The 20,315-nt window shown below is 42.6% G+C and overlaps 1 protein-coding gene across 1 annotated transcript in view; it reads left to right on the top strand.

The window, feature by feature from the left end:
* The first annotated feature begins 205 nt into the window (after positions 1–205).
* Positions 206–20,315, top strand: part of gfra2b (GDNF family receptor alpha 2b) — a 69,159-nt gene continuing 49,049 nt past the window's right edge. The window contains exons 1-2 of the mRNA XM_037692616.1: positions 206–214; positions 570–757. Of these exons, the coding sequence (XP_037548544.1) occupies positions 206–214; positions 570–757 (197 nt within the window). The remainder of the gene's footprint in view (positions 215–569; positions 758–20,315) is intronic.

Raw genomic sequence — 20,315 nt, forward strand, 5'->3', positions numbered from 1 at the left:
ATTTCATGAGATTACGCATATCCTTTCAAGGTTTGAACAAAATGGCTACAACTCCATCATTTTTTAATGTAAGCTGATGTTGGTCTACAACATGAATGGTGATATATGGTGATAGTCATTTTCCTTGAATGCAGGGCCTTTAGTCTCACGCTTTTGTTCCCATGGTGGAATGATACCATCACTTTTTTCTTACTTAGCATTAAAAATGATTTCAGTAAGTGCACCAGTGTTTTACAAGGCCAAACGTTTCAGCTGTTAAATGGTTTAGAGCTATCTTTGAATTAATCAAGTTTAGCTACATGCCTCTGAGGCTTCTTCTTAATATAAGTAACTCAGTAGGTTTAATATGATAACCTGCCCTGTGCAACCCACGTATGCACATAAAACTTTAGCAAAGTTCACTTAAATATGCATAAGTATTAGGTTTTATAATGAAGTAATTACAGAGTAGGACTGAAACTACAGCTGTGTGCATCCTCAGAGCGGGGCAGCTGTAGAGAGGATGTTAAGTAAGTGTACTGCTAATGCTACTGATCAAACATTTATGTATTTTTCTTCCTGTGTCTCAGGCCCTTCGTCAGTTCTTTGAACGTGTCTCATGGGAGCTCAGCTACCCGCTGCTGTTCTGCTCCTGTCAGGACCAGGCGTGTGCTGAACGCCGTCGCCGCACCATCGTTCCCTCCTGCTCCCACCAGGAGAGGCACAAACCCAACTGCCTGGAGCTGCGACACACCTGCCGCGCCGATGCCCTGTGCAGGTGAGTGGCACTCAGGAGCCTATCAGGCGTAAGCTGCTGTCATTTACGCACATGCTCACTTTTATACAGTCTGATGCATCCTGTTCCACTGATTATGATCAAAGCTTGAGAGGAACTAATCAGCAAAATCAGAAGCCAAAGAGCTTAATTGCAGAGAAATCTCTTAAACTCTCAGGTCAAATTTGCACATTTGATAACTATTTAGAGGTTAGAGAAGCTTCAAAAGGGGGCAGTGAAAGAAATAAAACTATCCCTCCCCACCCACGCTAGTGATGACAGTCAAGGTGCCCTTGAGCAGAGCAGTGTGGAAAAACAGGTAGGAAGAATTTACAAGCAAAGCAGCAGAAAGCCTCAACAGTTTTGAAAATGAAGAGCACATTTCTGTTTACCTACACTTTGATGTTTAAATACTATTTTCATTTGGGGAGATTTGGCAGACAGTAAACAGCTGCAGAGAATGCAGACGGCTGTAGTAAACAAGCAGAAATAATGTCATGAATACCAAATGTAGTGGGAACAATTTGCCTTTGAATCAACTTCAGTTTTCCCAGAGATACTCAGCACGTAGCTTCTTTCAAGCTTTGGATTTCACCTGGAGTTCTGCCTTCAAGTTAATCAGTAGAAATATTTCTGATAATACTGGGGTTATTGGAGGAACAGGAAAGATTCCCAGGATTGGTCTCCTACTCAGTAACAAGACATAGAAAATTACTTTAAATATCAAACTCAGACTGTGCATTTGTGTCTACGTTTAGATTTCATAACGTCGTTACTATCTAAAAAGCATGACATTTAGTATACAGTATGTGATGGTTCCCACTCTATCAAACACATTTATGCTAGACTCTTATATGAAATTTAGCAAAAAAAAATCAGACCTAGTAAGAGTTTTTTTTTATTTTATGCCCGTCAAAGGTGGGACGTGTTACGGTATAGTCTCCATCCATCTGTCTGTACATACCTAAGTTAATAAACTCTTTTTCGTACTGCCCATATCTTCTGATTTGCTCAGGATAATTTAACTGCAAATCAACGCCTGGGGGCGGACTTGTCATCGGGAGCACCGGCTCGGTTTGGGTCGTGTCGGCTCAGTCCGGGTTATGGCTCAGTTCGGGTCACGCTTGATTATTTTAAATAAATAATCCATGCCGCTCACTCTATTATCCACCTCACTGAAGCTCCCACATCAGCGATGGGGAAAGACAGACCTCACCCCTGCTCCCTCCTTTCTCTTTCTGAGGTTGACAGACTCAGAAAGAGAAAGGAGGGGTGCCCTCGCCGATCACTGAGTGGCCAGGCCACCGCAGAACTATGTGTGCAATCAACCGAAGTATCAAGGGACTACTGCATACATCATCACTATATGGAGTGTCACATGCACTTTTCATCTCCCCAGCTCCAAGGTCAAACATCAAGGTCAAATATAAAACAAGGTTTTTGCTTGCCCCACCCATAACTTCTGATACCCTCAAGATAATTTTATGAATCTTCATACACATATGCACCGTCCCTACATGGAGTGTTGTGTACACTTTTCATCATGCCTGCTTCAAGATCAAGGTTACAAATCAAGGTCAAGCATTATATAAGGCCTTTGCTTGTCTGTTCTTTGTTATAGATTGCTGTATTGCTGTTGTCTGTTTGTCAATGGGGGTATAATGTGAAGTATGCAGTACTACCGTTTAGTCAGACAATATTAACCATAGTTCTTTGAGATTGATGGGCTTTGATAAACATCTGGAATAAGAATTCATTTATGTTACAGCTATGTTGAGTTTAGGTTAAGGTAAGTTTAACTTGTGGGAACTTTTGACGTCATGAAGCTTCAAATGTCATTTTTGTTTTTTTACACTAATGTATGAAAATCAGACTGTCTGCTGGAGTTTAATGTGCTCTGGACAAAACAGCTGCAATATTCTGTCAAGGCTAATGATTCACTAAATTATGGCTCCAGTTACTCCCGATATTTTATATTTATGGACTTAATGAGCTCCAGTTATGATTGAGGTGCTCAAACTGTCATTAAAATTTATGGAAGAAAGTCAATAAAAATAAAAAATATCGACAGATGTGAACAAGTGATTGAAGACCTGCTGTTTGTTTTAAATTAGCTGTGTGGAAGCTTGTTCCCAGTGGTGCACTGCAGCAGAGGAGAGCACGTGGTGCATATATGGAAAGCCAAAAAGGTCATAATTAATGTGCTGATTCATGCTCAATAATGCAGGTGGATAAACCTAACAAGGTTGATTCGGGTTTTCTGAACTATTTCCAGAAAGACTGAAGAAGTCTTTTGGATAAAAGACAAAAAGTTTCAACAAAGAACCCATCCAGAGAACCTGACTCAACCTTGTTAGGGTCATAATTTATGCATTTTGAAATGTGCTTAGATGATAAATGTCATTAAATATTACATCTAGGCCCCTTTTTTTTTTAAACACACACATTTTGGACTTTGATTTTTAATTAGAGATCATTTCACTTTTTGATTTTTTATTTGCCATGTTGGACTGTACTTACAGTTTAAATTAGTTATGACATAATTAGTTATTAGTTATGTATATTTTTATTTTATGGTGAAATTACAAGTTGAGAATCCTACCTTGTCCTGCATAACCTGCTCCCTCAAAGCCTCCCTGTAGCAAAGATTGTTTCTCTTTTTGTTGTCCATTTAAAAAAGTAAAAAAAAAATTAAGCATCTGACATTTGTTTTCTCGTTGTACCAAACCCCAAAATCAAAGTATTTACCTAACACTAATATGCGTGTACAATTACACCTCTATTATTGGAATTATTTTTGTCAGAGAAGGTTTCCCACACAGGTAAGTAGAGATAAAAGCAATCCAACATGTGTATTCAAAGTATTCAGTCAGTCTGGCTATCAGTTTGTGGAGTAATGCGTTTTTTTCTTTGCAGTATTTTCATCTGTGCTGCTTTGTGGTCAAGGACATTTTTTTTCTTGGCAATTAAAGAGCTGAATACAAAAAAAAGATCTGTTGTCTCACTTCGCTCAGTAATTCCTCTGAGCGTCTCGCGCCTTCATAGAAATGAAGTAAACGTGTGTAATTGCAAAGAAAATACTTTGCAAACACAGATGTCTTCACCAGCATGTAAGAGCAGTATGAGTTGGAGTCAAAGTCAAACTCTACCTTCTGATGTTTTGTGTATTAATATGTACTCTGCCCTGAGGCAAAGGTTTTGATCTCATTGGAGGGAGGTTAAGCACTGACACATTTTATTACAGATACAACAAACACACAAAGTTTGGTTCTGATTATCTTAGTTTATGTCATTTCCACCAGCAGAATTATGTTAGTCTAATAAAAACATAATCAAGAATCATCAATGTGTAATGCATTAGCATTTGGGGATCAATGCCTTCTCATAGTTTCTTTCTAAACACACGTCCACTGTGACATAATGAAACAACAAACTACAGCCAGAAGTACCCGTTGGTTACTGCCATGAATACTAGCTTGTCTGCACAAAGGAGTGGTGCTCACACAGCTGAAGCACAGCAGAGAGGGAGGAGGAGGCGTTGTGCTATCAGTTCTGTTTAATATTCCATTGTCGTCCTAAATAAGCCTCTTTTTAATTCAAGTCTAAGTATTAGTTGACACTGTGTGAAGTTTTGCTTTATTTTTAAATTTTTAACAATTTATGCTGCTCGTGTGCACCGATCCATTCAAGGCACATTTACGCACACTCACGTCGTGTTTATTTAAAGTGACCCTGAAGTGATGAACAACGCTGAAGCTCAAATACAATGAAAAGCCCCACGATGAACATTTTATTTTATTTCAAGAGAGCAGGTACAATGAGGGAAAGTACTGTGCAATAAATCAATGCATATTGAAGTGCAGAAAGTTTAGCAAGATCAATCAAGCTTTCTGTCCCTGATATCAGTTTTTTAAATGTATCTTTATTGTATTTATAGTAATATTGCTGTTCTTCTAACAAAGACCCACATTGTAAAACAAGTCAAGGATAAGATTACTTTTTTAGCAAAGGGTGTGCTACATTTTCTTTAAACTTAAAATAAATGTAAATGTGTGTGCTTTCAAAACTTCACTCATAGCTTTAAAATAGGATTGAGCTTTGGAGTTTGGTGAGGTCACTCCATGACGTCGATGTGCTTCTTCCTTAGCCACTCACTTGTTGCCTCGGTCATACGTTCGACCAAGACCCACTCATGCCTCGTCTTCAATATTCTGTATGAACAAAGAAGCTTCTTGTTCTATGTTTTACAGCACATAACCCTGTTCATAGGCACCTTAATGTGCTGAAGTTGTTCTATACCCTTAGCAGTAAAACAACCGCAAACTATAATGTTTCCACTTCCATACTGGAGAGCAGGGGTGTTTTGGGCACAGTTTCAAATTACTGGACCACCTATGTTTCATCACTTACATATGATTATACATATAAATTATTACTGACTTAATGTGATCTTAGATAAGCTGAGATGGTTCAGGCGAAGCGTTCTGGACGCCTCCCTTTGGAAAGGTTTGATCAAATCTTCAGAAGGGAGACCCTGGGAAGAATCCAGAGCTCAGTGAGTTAAAGCACAGGTCCTTTATCCTGCATGTTTTAGAGGTTTCTGAATTTGCTCCGACACACCTGATTTGAACGAATGGGTGATTAACAAGATTGTGAAAAACTTCATTAGGTAATTCAGTCATTGAATCAAATGTGTTAGAGCAGGGAGACAAGTAAAACATGAAGGATAGTGGCCTTCAAGGGCCAGGATTGGGCACCCCTTAGGTAGAGAATGTCACTATGAAGAGGGATGTCAGGACCTTTTTTATTATCTATTGCCTCAATGATCCAATCTCAGCTTAACAATTAAAGATAAATGGATTGGAATCAATCAAATGTCATGTTTTAGCTACTTTACCTACAGATGCTACTTGAACTGCAGACGCCTGCTACATATTTTGTTTTCAATGATGAGCTCAGTCATTTTATTAAAATAAAAAAATAAAAACACTGTTAATACTGACACATGTAGAGAACACACACACCCAGCTCAATGAACTGCTACTGACTGCATACAACTAAAACTTAAATCATAGCAGAGAGTGAGGCTGTGACAAAGCGTTGGTCCTGTTGGGTCGTCGTCTCTCTGAGGTTTAGATCTGCTTGTCGTTTTAAAGGCCACTGCCTGCCTGTGATGTAACAACTGCTACAGATGTTCATCTGAATAAGCAACTCTGCAGCACCTGCTCATTTTCACTTGAGATCATTTCCTTCAAATGTGCAGGACTTGTTTTTTTTTTTTTTTCTGCTATAAACATTTTAAATTATGTTTAACAGCACTTTTCTTTTTAAATAGGTCAAATAAACATTATACCTGCGTGGTATTTAATTTGGTAGGGCACATTCATGGCTATTGTCTTTTACACGTCTATCTTGGGGAAAAAACAACTTCTGTGTCTGTAGTTTGTGTGGATTTAATGAGACAAGTGATAGAACTTGTGTTTGCCATTTTCAAGACCACAAGTCTTGAGCTCCGTTCTGTATTTGGTACTATTCAGTTTCTAGTTTTTATAATAGCTGCATGATGAACCGTTGATCTGTCCAGAGGGTACTTTACTTATTGAATGCTTGAAACAGGCACCAACTTCTCACAATCCTGCACAGGATCGAGCATAACAAGGTTTTCAAAAGGAGAGGACAGAAAATAATAACAGTAAGAGCTCTTCTGAAGCCTCGATGCTTGGGCTCCTAAACGCTTTTCATCAAATGGAGGTGTCTTCCAGTTCAAATCAAGTCAACTTGAAGTATTTCAAAATACGCAAACGCTGTACACACCTTATTTCTATGTTTCATGTGTTTTCAGCATAAGGCTGTGTTGTTCTGGAATTATTTGATACAGTTACTGCATGATCTGTGTTATTTTATTTATTTATTTTTTGCGATTTTAGTTTATTCCTTATTATATTTTGGTTTATTTTGAGATCCCTGATGTCCATTTGTGTTTTCAGTGTCTCCCTTAGTCTTTGACCATCTATCCATCAGCCAGTTCTGGTCCTAAATTCCTGCCTTCCATTTCACATCTTATCCAAATGTCATTATGCTCAGCTGTTATCACTCACCTCATCACCCACAGCATATTCTTACAGTGCTCACTTCTCTGCAGACAGTCATTCTGCTTTGTTTCCAGTCTGCTCGTCTGCATGCTCTTTCGGTTTTTCAAGTGCGGTAGCATGTCATCATTATATTTATTCAGTTTGTTATAAATGGGAGATCATTGATTGGATGACATAATTGAAGGGTCTGTCTTAAGATATTCATCTGCTTCTTAGAGCCTTTAAGAAGCTGCATGTGTTTCATTTGTTATTTCCAGGAGGCCTACAAGTTGTATTCAGAATTGCTGCTTTGTGATTTTAGGTGTTACAGGGAACAGAGAGGTGACGAGAAGCTGTCAGGAAAATCTAGCTTGAAAAAGAAGAATCACTGCAATGATGTTGAGAGCAACAACCAGCAGAATAAAACTTTTAAAAAAGTTCAGTTCTTCCAAAACGTACACGATTCCTCTCACTCAAAGAAAGCGCTCTGCAGCAAGTAACAAGTAACGGCTTCACCCCAGTATGGAGCATGACTCATGTTTGATTGCGTGGAAAAGAAAATCCCAAAGTAGGTTCGTTCACTTCCTTTTAGCCTCCATTAATCTCAGACGGAGAGTGGAGAGCTGAACGCCACATAAATCCTGCAGGTCCTCTGGGTCCTGGCATCCTCAGAGGGTGTCGCCTCCCACCGAGGCTGAGAGCAGACTAGAGAAAGTGGCTGTAGGGGAACAGACTGACTGACACAAAGAGTAATTAAATATGGTCTTTGTCGCAAGTTATGAACAAGGAACCCACAGAGAGTTTTGAAGGTGTTGTTTTTTCTCTTTAAGTACTTTATTTGCATTTCAAATAGGAGTTCAGTCACACTTACATTTAATTGTGATTAGGAAGTAAAACTTAGCTCTGTCAAAGTTTTACAGGCACTCGTTTTTTTAATTTTTTTTTTTTACCCAAAATGTGAAAAGCAAGCTATCAATTTAATACTGTGTGTCAGTGTGTGTGTTTCTGTTAGGAAAATAAAAGCCTTAACGTTGGATGTATTTTATTGAAGCAACATTCATTTTCTGTGTTTTTATGTTGTTGTTGAACAAAATTAAAACCGTCCCATACTTGTTCTTACTACCCTAAATAAAACTTTTAAAATGTTACCAATTTAGTTCAAAATAAATCATTTTTAATGACAAAAAATAGGCATTTTCCCATTAATATGCACAAAAATGTCTGTTATTATTATTATTTTATTTAAGTCTTGAACCGGTAGCCAAAAACGATGCCTTGTTTTTGGTCAAATTTGCACCTGTCACTTGAAGGGTCAGACATGGAATAAAAAAAAATATATATATAAATATATATATATATATATATATGTTTTTTTATTTTTTATTTTGGTTATTATTTATTTATTTATTTATTGTTTTTAACCATTTGTTTCACTTTCAATGAACCGGATAGACTACTGATCTGTGGCAGTCGGGCCACTCATCAACAGTGACACAAGACGCGGCTACCATCTCAACAAACTCAAATTCATCAGTAAAATTTGATTGTTATATCCATTTTTATGTTTGCTTAGGTTAGTCATGTTAGCTTAGGTAGCCATGTTGAATTGGGCTGACGTCTAGGTTAATCAGTTGAGAGTTTTGATCAAATCAATCCAGTGTTTCATGAATTATTTTTGCTAAGAAAAACTCACACATGCATCCAAAAATAATCACCCACCTTGCATCTTTTGGCAGCAGATGATGAGTACCAGGTCTTAGTAGGACTCAGTTTAAAGGGGTATTCATGGAGAAAACAAAAAGGAAAAACTTTTTTGAATCGTCAGTGCTGAGACAAGAATGAAATATTTTAAAGAGGAAGCATTCAAAGTAACAAAGTGAACTTTTCTGTGGCATTACTGAACAAATTAATTCATTTTTTGACTTTGTTCGGTCGGTCCACACAACTAAAGGACACTGAACTACTTGAAGTGTCTGCTGATTACCTTGAGAGTATGTCTGTAGCACTCCCACATAATTACCAGAGATGAGTGAAGCACAGACGCTGCTTCTTGTGTGCAGGAACAAAAATTGTTCCTTAATTACTGACAGCCAGCAGTTTAGAAAAGGGCAGCGTGTGTGAATCAGATTTATCATTTGACCTGTAATTACGGCAGTTTGAGGTCTGGTTGTTGTGTTGGGGCTGAGATCAGGGCGAGTTGTTCAGTTTTTACTTTCATCTCTTGATGACAACACTGCTAAAGTTTTGCAGATAACAAAATATGTTGCGCTAACGCGTAAAGCTAATTTAGACTGTTTTCTTTAAATAAAAAAAAGGGCAGCACTTTGATTGATGGCGTCATTATGTAGCGATTGAGCTGATGCCTCTTCCATGTTATGACGTTTTTAACCTTGTTTTCTTGTCTGTGTTGAGTGTGAGTGCATCTGTCTGTTTGGTGATTAGCTCCTTTGTTTTGACTTGATGTTCTCTTTAATTAACAGTCCCCAAGTGGGACTGCTCATTTGCATATTTACATATTTGCATAGCTTATGAGCTGCCGGTTGCTGCTCTCGCTCAGCATCAAAGTAACTGCCCTTGGTTGCCCCCCATCTTCTACAGTTTTCTGCTTCTTCTCTGCAGGGTTGCCTCACCTTCATTCCCATCCTTTAAAAACTCATCCGCCGCTCCTCATTTCTGCTGAAAACCAACGGGACACTTTCAGACAAGCACAAAGGAAATGAGATGAATCGGGGGAAGGGGGGGGGGGAGTGGGGTTGTGTAAACCTACACACTCACACAGGGAGAGTAAGCGAGCGGGGCTGCTGCGTTGCCGGCGTCCTCTGTGACCTACAGAAAAGAGGCAGCTATTTCCATCACGCCACCACATCACCTCACTGACCGTGTAATGGAGCGCTGCCGTCACTAGATTGGCTCCCTCGCCTTAAAACACCACTCATCTGCTGCTGCCCGCACCGCTGCTGACGGGTTTGGAAAAGCAGTTTAGCTCAGCACGCCCCAGTGCGCTGGGTGTGTGAGTGTTTGCATGCATACTACTGTCATTACAGCAAGTGTTCAACATTTTATGGGGGGGGTCATAAGGAACCGGATACACATAAATCCATGCAGTTGCCATATGTTTCCTGATGGAAGCTCCAGCAAGTCTATTAGAAGTAAAGTTCTTATTCTGACCCCTCTGGAGGTCTTAAAGGGTCAGTTCCTTCAAATTACACAACTATTGTTCCTGGAATGTATGTGACAGCAAAGTTCTAGTGTTTTGTCACCATTTTTAAAAGTATGGCTTTTTTATTGTACTCTATTAATCCCCAGGTTAGTATATATTAGATCTAGATAAGTATGAAAAAGGAGATTAATGTAGAAAAGCCTTTGAATTTGCATACGTTGTTTTGTGTTCCATTAAAAAAATATATCTGAACTTTTAAAAATAAATTTGCTCAAACAAGCAGAATCCAAGACAGTGACTGACACCTTTATGGTTCAGTCACATCAAGCAATGATTCATACTTTTTACTCACCAGTATCTTAGTTCTTAAATGACTGAGAACTTGGACACTCATAAAACTTTGCTAATACAATAAGTGAACGTGCCTCAAGTGTTTGAAGACATTTTTGTGTTTTTACATTGCGCTGTACAGGTGCAGATACATTTTTTTTGGTATCCTTAAGCAATATATATATTTAAAAAAATCCAACTTATTTGACTTGCCTATCAAAAAACTCTAGTTTTGTCTCATCAGTCCCAGAAACTTTTTGGTTTATCAGAAAATTGGTTCTTTTTTTCCATTCAACCTTTATTTATACAGGCTAGCTTCATTGAACCACGAGGACTCATTTAAAAGAGGAACCTGTTATAGACATAACATAAAAATCATTGACCTTGTCGACCTTGGTTCTTGTCAACATGCATTTTTGTGAATTTTTGTCTGTCTTTTTTGTGTCTCAATGTTTGCCAAAAGTGGAGCCCTCCTAGGTCTTCATTGTGCCTTTAATCCTTCAAAATATGACAGCACTTTAGAAAGTGACGTACCCTGACTTTGGAATTCAGCTTGCATGTTTTGGATGCTTTACTTTAATCTGTTTCTGCCACATGCACCATCTGAAGGATCATCATGAGGTTGCATTTATTTTTGTTTCCACACTGAAGGTTGGCTACTGTCCCATAAATCTTATAATTATTAATAGAATTGGCAGTTGTGGTCTCAGGAAAATGCAGGCGCTTGGAAATGGTCTTGTAGCCTTTATTTTTAACATGGATATCTATATTCTTCTTTCTGATCTTCTTTAACCTTTGCTTTTTTGGTCTTTTTTCAGTGTGATGCATACATAACTAGCCAGTGGGTTCTAACAAGGTTGAATCAGGTCCTCTGGATGAGTTTCTTCTCTGTTTTCAGGAAGGCCCAGTCAGGATATCCACATTGCTCCATGGCCTGTCTTGTGTGAAATTTCTATTTCTGCTTGGCTTCTGAGTTAGAAACTCTTGAATCTGTGCCTGCAGTCAATCTACTTCACATATGGAGAGTAATATTATAGGCAGAAACATGGGTGTGCTATGGGGTCTCCAGTTTATCCTATTGTTGCCAACCTGTACATGGAGGAGGTAGAAAAGAGAGCGTTGACGTCCTTTTCAGGAACACCACAAAGTCATTGGTTCAGGTATGTTGATGACACCTGGGTTAAAGTTAAATATCAGGTGGTCCATCGTTTCACTGATCACATCAACTCTGTGGATAAATATATAAATTTCATACGAGAAGATGTAAAAAATAGCAGGTTGGTTTTCTTGGATTGAGAAGTCTCAGGCCCTATTTACACGTACACGGTGGGGAGAAATGTAGGTTTTTTTGAATGTTAATTATTGGAAAAAATCCGTGTTGACACAAACAAATTTTCTGTTTACATGCATCTGGAGGAATCCCCCCGAATATGCTGTAGTTACCATGCCGGATCATTAGATGGCACTGTGAATTTTGTACGTTCACCGAATGCGCATGCGTGCTGCCTCGGCCCGCTCCTTTCCTCTGAGCTAAAAGCTCAGCTAACAACAACTTAACAACAAGTTAAAGCTGGATTTTGGATAAGAATCGACAGATTTGATGCCAAACGGGACCGCATCATCTAACAGCTCCACACCGGTTGGTCGCTGAGCGAACCAGATTTGAGTCGACGATGATGATGTCGGACTTTACTCCGTGATAATCAGTAGACGATTTACAGCAGGTAAATCAACATTCTTAATAATGTTTGCATGTGTTTACTTCGGTTACACAACAAACAAATTTTTAATTTTTCCTGCGAGGAAAGGCTGCTCTCCCACCAGAGACGGACCGGTTCTGAACAAACCTCAGCCCATGTGCACTGCAGAAGGACGTCCAAGAGAGAGAGATGCTGGATGAACTATTTATTTAAAATTCCCCTCATTTCTTTTTCAGAATCTGTTCAATGTTTTAAGCTACATTAATCAAAGGAGTGACAGCCTGAACGAGCCAGATAATCAACATGGGACCAGTATCCAGGATGACAACAGAGAGTAGAGTCCAGTTCATTAATGTAGTTTACAGTTCGGTTAACTTGCTTTTAATAGTGTGTTCAGTTTAATTATCAGTGTTTGTGTGACATACAGTTTGTGGTGTTGAATAAATAAATAAAAATTAAACCTGATGTCTTCATTTTCAACTTTAATAACACGCAACATGTTTCGCATCGTTTAAATCACATAACTTGAATTACATAATGTCCAGATAACTTCATTTAGCTCAGATAACTTCATTATATATCCACCACACTAATATAAATACTGTTTATTATTGTTAAATTGTTATTATTTAGCACATTTAGTATGTTATAGTGCAGCACGACACGTGAAATAAATGCCTGCCTCGTTCAATAAAAAGCGATATTAGAACTGGAACAGACTGACGTCTCTGCCCAACACAGATGTCGGTCACAGCACCTACAGTCAGGCGTAGACTAATTAAATATGAGACTCAAAATATATTCCATCACTCGTAGCTCAGAAAGCAGTGTGTCCGCCGCCATGTTGTTGATAGAAATATGCTGTCTGTCCACTCGTGCGTGTGCGCATGTGGTTTAACACAAAGCCTCTGCGTGAGATGTTTACATTATCAGCGGGCGGTCAGCCATAAACCTCCACTCTGAGAGGTGGGTTCAGAAACCTCCGGATTCAAAGAGGGGGGGCTACTGGTGTCGTATAAATGAACAGCTGAACCGCAGTGAGAAATGTGCGGATTCAATCAAAATATGTGCCGTGTAAACGGCCCTTCAGTCTCTGATGGAGAACATTTGCAAACAGATGTTTATCACAGACCAGTACTTGTAGTTTGACTCCCATCACCCTCTGGAGCACAAGTTAGAAGTCATCAGGACTCTGTACCACAGAGCAGACAGTGTCTCCACTAACTCAGGAGCCAAGCAGAAGGAGAAATCCCACACAAGACAGACCCTGGCTGATGCCCCCCCTTTTACAAGTGAACAACTAGTTTTGGCTGTCACCAGCAAACTGGTTGGTTCACTGTGCAAAGGTGCTGCTTATAAGATTGAGTTTTCTTGCAATTGCTCAGAATGTAAGTCTTTTGGATAAATGGTAAAATGTTTCAACAAAGAAGAACCCGCCCAGAAAACCTGACTCAACCTTGTTAGGTTTATTTACCTGGAATATTGAGCTTGCATCAAGATACGCAGTGGAAAGTTTTTCCTTTAAATAGGCTGAATGTTTGATGAAAAGTTCGAAGGCACCTGTTGTACAAATTAAGGTTAAACACATAACGATAATCTTTTTTTAAAGAATACCAACAAATCTGTCCATGCATTTTAGCATATCTAAAGCTGACTGGTACCTTAAAGATAAATAGACTACAAAATGATAAATAAAAATGACAAATAAATCTCTCTGACTCTGATAAGTGAACATAAATTGCTGTAATGATCTGATATTTTAATGTCACAAGTTAACTTGTTTGATTTAATCTTGTTTAGTTTTTTATTTTATTTTTTATTTAACTCTTTTTCATTTTTGTCGGAAAGTAGTTCATGTTTTATCTATTCAAATATAATAAGCCTATTTGTAATTCACTTACTTCATCCGTGTCTTGATTTATAGCAGACAAATGGAGTTTTAACTTAAAATTTATGATTTGAACTGCATTTAAAATATTAACTCTTGCAATTATCTGGAGGAATACTGGATTCTCAAACTCCAAAACATTTATTAATAAAAGCAGGTATCAAGAGTATAAACAAAAATACTATATAAGTTTTTATTAAAAGATAAAATGTGTCCAGCATTCTGTTAGTATGCATAGCTGATGTTTTTTAGAGTTTAGCTGCATAATAAAAACTGAACTTCCTTTGCTCATGCATGAATATATCTCTTCTAAAAGCTTGCCTTTATCTAATGTTCAGACTTTAAGGAGAGGACTGTCTCAGGGGGTTTCAACAGGCTCAAAGTGAATATTTCATACAGACTATAAAATTTAACTGGACTCTGATAAATGCAGCACAAAGTGGTGATGCCTTAAAGTCTTTAAATACCATAGTAAAGTCTTTCAAAGGTCATATGGAGTGCTTAAACTCAGAAGGACTTGGGGTTAGGGATGATTCTCTTTTATATGAACATTGCATCTTTTTGTACCTTTGGGCTCACAGGACTCAGAAAAGCAATGCAAACCTCCTCGAAAATGTTGACGCAGCACACAAAATCATAAATCAGTCTTGTTTTCCGTACAGCTTGTGTGTTCAAATCATACTTTTATTGCTCCTATAACACAATTTCACTCACAGATCAGATGAGAAGAAAGATTTCTGCTTGTGAGTGTTACCCATTCTTTGTGTTGTGTGCTTTGGTTCAGGAAGTCCACAGGAAGTCCACATCATATTCAGTTTGTTCGATTACTTTAGTGCTTTTATTGGACTTTGTGTTGTGAAGCTACCAAAAGACAAGTGTGCTGAGAAGTTTGTAAATGAACCAACATTCATGTATTCATAAATCATTTACTGAGTCTTTTAGTGCATGAATGCATTAGCTAACATTCATAACATATCTTAAAAAATTGTTCTTATAAAATATATAGAGCAATTAAGCTAATTATATTTTCATTTCAAGAGTTTGTTCTATAGTACTTCTGAATAAATACATATTTCATTAAATAAATGTCATCACTATTTTCCTACCAGTGTAAAGATTGAGACTTTTTTCAATAAGCTTGTAAAACCCCATTCATATACAAATTATAAACACTATATATTGTAATGACGCCAGGACACGACAGGTAGAAGTCCCACCAACCGGGTTTATTAATCGTTGAAAACCGAGCTGCTATTTCTGAGGCGCAGCTCACACCTGCAACAAACCGTAGCGCTCCCGAACTAGCCTCCCGCTAACACACTCAAACTCTCCCCTCTCCCGGTCCTCTCCTCCTGCTCCCCTGATCCCCCGCCCACATGACAGATCTCTCACATGTGAGTGGGAGTCCAGCAGAGACAGTCAGGGGAAGCCTACAACTTTATACACATCACCATAAAGATCACAATGAACACAAAACTAATACACATAACCATAACGACACGAGCAGAACTAAAACACAGAATCGCTACATTACCCCCCCACTACAGAGTTCCTCGCCCACGAGGGAACAAACAAAGTCATCCAACCGTCTTGGGGCCCTCCTCGTCCGCTGGGGTCGAGCTCCCTGCGGAGCTTCGGACCCCACCACTGGGACATCATTCTGCGACAGCGGCATGGCTTCCGGGGAGGCTGGTGGTGATACCGGCGACCCCGACTGATGGCCTTCCGGGGTCTGAGGTGCAGCCCTGCCTTGATAGGGTGCCAACCTGTCTCTGTGCAGTGCTACTCTTCTCCTGTTGTGGAGCATCTGCACTCTGTAAACCACCTCCCCCATGCGCTCCAACACTCTGCAGGGACCCACCCACTGACTGTCCAGCTTTGGGCAACGGCCCTTCTTTCTCCGAGGGTTGTAAACCCAGACTAGCTCTCCGGCTGTAAAGTGTCGACCCTTAGCTCTTACATCATAGTTCCGTTTTTGACGCACGCCTGCCTGTTCCTGTTGTCTCCGAGCAAATGCATGTGCTGTCTCCAACCTGTCCTGAAGCTTTCTGGCATACTCAGGACCGGCTGGAACAGCAGGTGCATCTGGAGGGCGTCCGAAAGACAGTTCAGCTGGTGTGCGCAACTCCCTCCCCAACATGAGGAGTGATGGAGTGCAAGTTGTGGAGTCTTGTACAGCTGAGCGGCATGCCATTAACACCAGTGGAAGGTGCTCATCCCAGTCCCGCTGATGTTCCGCTGTGAGGATGGCCAGCTGCTGTCCTAAGGTGCGGTGAAGCCTTTCCACCAGACCATCGCTCTGGGGATGTAATGGCGTTGTTCTTGTTTTCTGGATGCCAAAACGGCTGCACATGACAGAAAACACCCGTGACTCAAAATTTCTGCCCTGGTCGCTATGTATACTGTCTGGTACCCCGAACCTGCTAATCAGTCCCCCCACCAAGGCATCAGCCACTGTTTCTGCCTCCTGATCAGGGATGGCGTAAGCCTCTGGCCATTTTGTAAAATAGTCAATAGCTGACAGAACATAACAGTTTCCCTTGTCTGAGCGAGGCAGCGGACCCATAATGTCCACAGCCACTCTCTCCATAGGGGCCCCTACAACAAACTGTTGCAGACGGGCACGTGACTGACCTGTCGGCCCCTTCCGTGCTGTACAGGGGTCACAGCGGCGGCAAAAGTCCTCCACGTCCGTCCTGCACCGGCCCCAATAAAACCCCTGCCGGAGGCGACGGAGTGTTTTTGTGACGCCAAAATGTCCGGACCCAGATGCTCCATGCATGGCCTGCAGGACTACGTCTTTCAGACCTTGGGGGACTACAATCTGCCACCGCTCCTCACCTGTGGCGGGGTCTTTCCAAGCCCTTTGCAGCACCCCCTCTTCCAGACGCAGAGCCTCAAATTTGGACCACAATCCTTTAGTTGCCAGTGAGAACCCAGCAACCCCCTCCCATGGTGGCTTCAATTGGCTCTCCACCCAATGCAACACAGGCTGGATGTCAGGATCCTGTTCCTGTTGATGCCTCCAGCTGTCTGTGCCAACTGCCTGCAGCTCCCTGCAGATTACTGAGTCACCCTGGCATGATCCTGGCTGGCTGCGCTGCAGCTGTTCCTCCTCCAGCCTCTCCCTCCGGTCACAATAACTGCATCCCCCTGCAGCACAAGGGCGACGGGAGAGGGCATCGGCATTAGCGTGCTTAGCTCCAGCCCGATGGACAACTGAGAAGTTGTAGGACTGCAGCTCTTCCAGCCACCGGGCCACCTGACCCTCAGGTTCTTTAAAAGACATCAGCCATTGTAGAGCAGAATGGTCTGTCCTTATAGTGAAATGCAGGCCACACAGGTAGTACTTAAAATGGCGCAGAGAAAGTACCACCGCCAGCAGCTCCCGCCTTGTCACGCAGTAGCGCTTCTCCGCTTTGTTAAAGGACCTGCTGAAATACCCTACCACTCTCTCTCCTCCCTTCCCCAACTGGGAAAGGACCCCCCCCAACCCCTACGTTACTTGCATCCGTGTCAAGGATGAAGGGGAGAGAGGGATCAGCAGGAGCAAGGACTGGAGCCTCAGTCAGAGTTTTCCGAAGACAGTCAAATGCTCCTTGACACTGTTCAGTCCACATGTAGTTTTGGTTCTTCTGGAGAAGTTGGAACAGGGGGGCCGCAATACTTGCAAAACCCCGCACAAACCTCCGGTAATAAGAAGCCAGCCCCAGGAAACTTTTAAGATCTCTCTGAGTCGTGGGGATTGGCCACTCTGCCACCATCTTTACTTTGTCCTCCACTGTGCTGATTCCTTCTCTTCCAACCCGGTGGCCCAGAAATGTCACTTCTTGTTGCATGAAATGACATTTATTTGGGTGGAGTCTCAGGCCCGCTGCTCTAATTCTCTCCAACACCTGGCGGAGTGATCCCAGAGCCGCTGCAAAAGAGGTGCCATGGACCAGTATGTCATCCAGATACACCAGGCACTCTTGGCGAGGGATGTCAGCTAGCACCCGGTCCATCAGCCTGGAGAAGGTGGCAGGTGCATTGCACAGCCCAAATGAGAGCACTTTAAACTGCCACAGCCCCCGCCCCGTGCAAAAAGCAGTCTTTGGTCTGGCACTTGTTGATAAGGGGACCTGGTAATAACCGCTCCGAAGGTCCAGAGACGAGAACCAGTTGGAGCCGGACACCAGGTCCAGTGACTCATCGACCCTAGGAAGTGGGTATGAGTCTTTCTCCGTCACCCCATTCAGCGGCCTGTAATCAGCACACAGGCGCCACTCTCCATTCTTTTTGGGCACCATGACAACCGCAGCCGCCCACGGGCTGTCTGAAGGTTCGATAATGCCAGCCTGCAACATGCCCAACACTGCCTTGTCACATGCTTCCTGCCGGGCCAGGGGGAGCCGGCGGGGCCGACATTTTATCGGAGAAGCATCTCCCGTCAGGATGTCATGTTCCACCAACTGAGTCCGACCCACCTGGTCTTCCCTCAGGGCAAAGCTGTCCTTAAAGTCCACGAGCAGCTGCCACAGTTGTTCTTGCTGCTGGGCGTCCAAACCCCTACAGTTCTCAGCCCAGATCTTACGCAGCATGGTTACTGACGCATCTTCGGTCTCATGCGTCACCCACCCTGGGGGAAGTACAGGGTTTGTAGGTGTGGGGGCAGTTGCGGCAACAATCTGGTTGTACTGTGGTGAGATGTGTCGAACAGCTGCAATCTGAGGTTCTGTGTGACAGACCACAGGCTCCACCCAGGCTGAATCGGAAGCTGTGGGCATCAGCGGAATGAGAGGGCCTTCCTTAAAACTCCATGTCCCCCCACCTAAATCCAACTGGCACCCCGCAGCCCTTAAAAAGTCCAACCCCAATATGCACCTGTCCTGCACCTCTGCAACCCACACAGGATGGGTGATAGATCGGCCACCTACATTAACAGTCATTGTCCCCCTCCCTTTCATAGGTGCCATGTCCCCTGTGACTGTGCGCAGCTGTACTGTAGTGGGCTGAATCCGAGTCCAGTCTGTCACCACATCAGGCCTCACTAGTGTTACTGTGGAACCAGTGTCAATTAGGGCCGTGCAGGGAATCCCTTCCACTGTGACTGGAACATAACAAAAATCGCCAACACAAGTGCGGCCAACCACCGCAACCATGGTCCCTTGTCCTCGGCTCGAATCCCTTTCCGGGGAAGTCTGAGACAGGGTCCCTTGTTGGTGCTGTCGGACCCTGCCTGCCGGTGACGACGGTGTGGAGGCTACGGTAAGGGTCTGCGATGCCCCCCCCATGCAGACCCTGCGTCGTTTCCCTGCTTCTTGGCTGCCTTAGGACAACGTCTGAGGAGATGGCCTGGTTGGCCACAGCCCCAACAACGGACAGGGGCTCCAGAGGAGTCCTGCGCTGACCCCGCTCGAACCATTTCCACCAACTCTGAGGCCCAAGCAGGTTTCTCCTGGTTCAGCTCCGCCCCCTCTGCAGATCTGCATGCTGGTAGTTGTCCTCTCTGGTCATCTCCAGTTGCTACTCCAAGCAAGCACTCCCTCTCCACTGCTAAATCCAAAGCGTCTTGTAGGGATTGGGGGTGCATCAGCTGAACCTGCACACGCAGCTCCGGAGGTGACAGGGCTCTGATGAATTGATCCTTCGCCAATTCATTCTGTACACCTGACGACATGTGTGCATACGCTTTCCGTGTGAGGCTCTCAATGTCATTAGCCAACACATGCAAGGGTTCACCCGGAAACCTGCTCCTGCTGCCGAGTTTATTTTTAAAGATGTCTGGCTGTACACATTGCCCAAACCGCCTCTTCAGCGCTCCGACTAAGGCATCATAGTCTTTCCTGTCCTCGGAGCCGAGCAGCAACAGGCAGTCCAATGCATCGTCTTGTAGGCAGAGAGCTAGCTGCAGGGCTTTATGCTCCACTGTCCATCTTCCAGCCTGTGCCAGCAGCTCAAACTGTGCATGGAACGCCTCCCAGCTTGACCTACCGGAGTACTTGGGCGTCTTCAACGGAACAGCGACATTATGGCCGCCGCCATCGTTGTAACAATTATGGCCGCCGCCAAACGCGTTGACATCTTTTGGCGCTCTCTGGGACAACGGCGTCGACAGCCCCGACTTCCCGCTGGCGCCGAAACCTGCCTCGGTAGCCATCCTCGCCGCGGAGCCTCGCAGAGACTCCTTCGCCCGAGCCATTTTATGAAGCTCTGCACTCCACGCCTCACTGTCCTCCTCTTTTTCCGACTTAACTCTCACGTGAAGAGGCGTTCTGTCCATGACGCTGTTGTAGCTGGCGGAGACAACGTGCTAACAGCACTCACTCGGCTCAAACGGTGGTGCGGTGCGGTGCTCCGTCGATGAAGTTTACTTCTGACACCAATGTAATGACGCCAGGACACGACAGGTAGAAGTCCCACCAACCGGGTT

Source organism: Nematolebias whitei, chromosome 18 (genome assembly GCF_014905685.2).
Source record: "Nematolebias whitei isolate Nwh7 chromosome 18, NemWhi1, whole genome shotgun sequence".
Classification (NCBI taxonomy): Eukaryota; Metazoa; Chordata; class Actinopteri; order Cyprinodontiformes; family Rivulidae; genus Nematolebias; species Nematolebias whitei.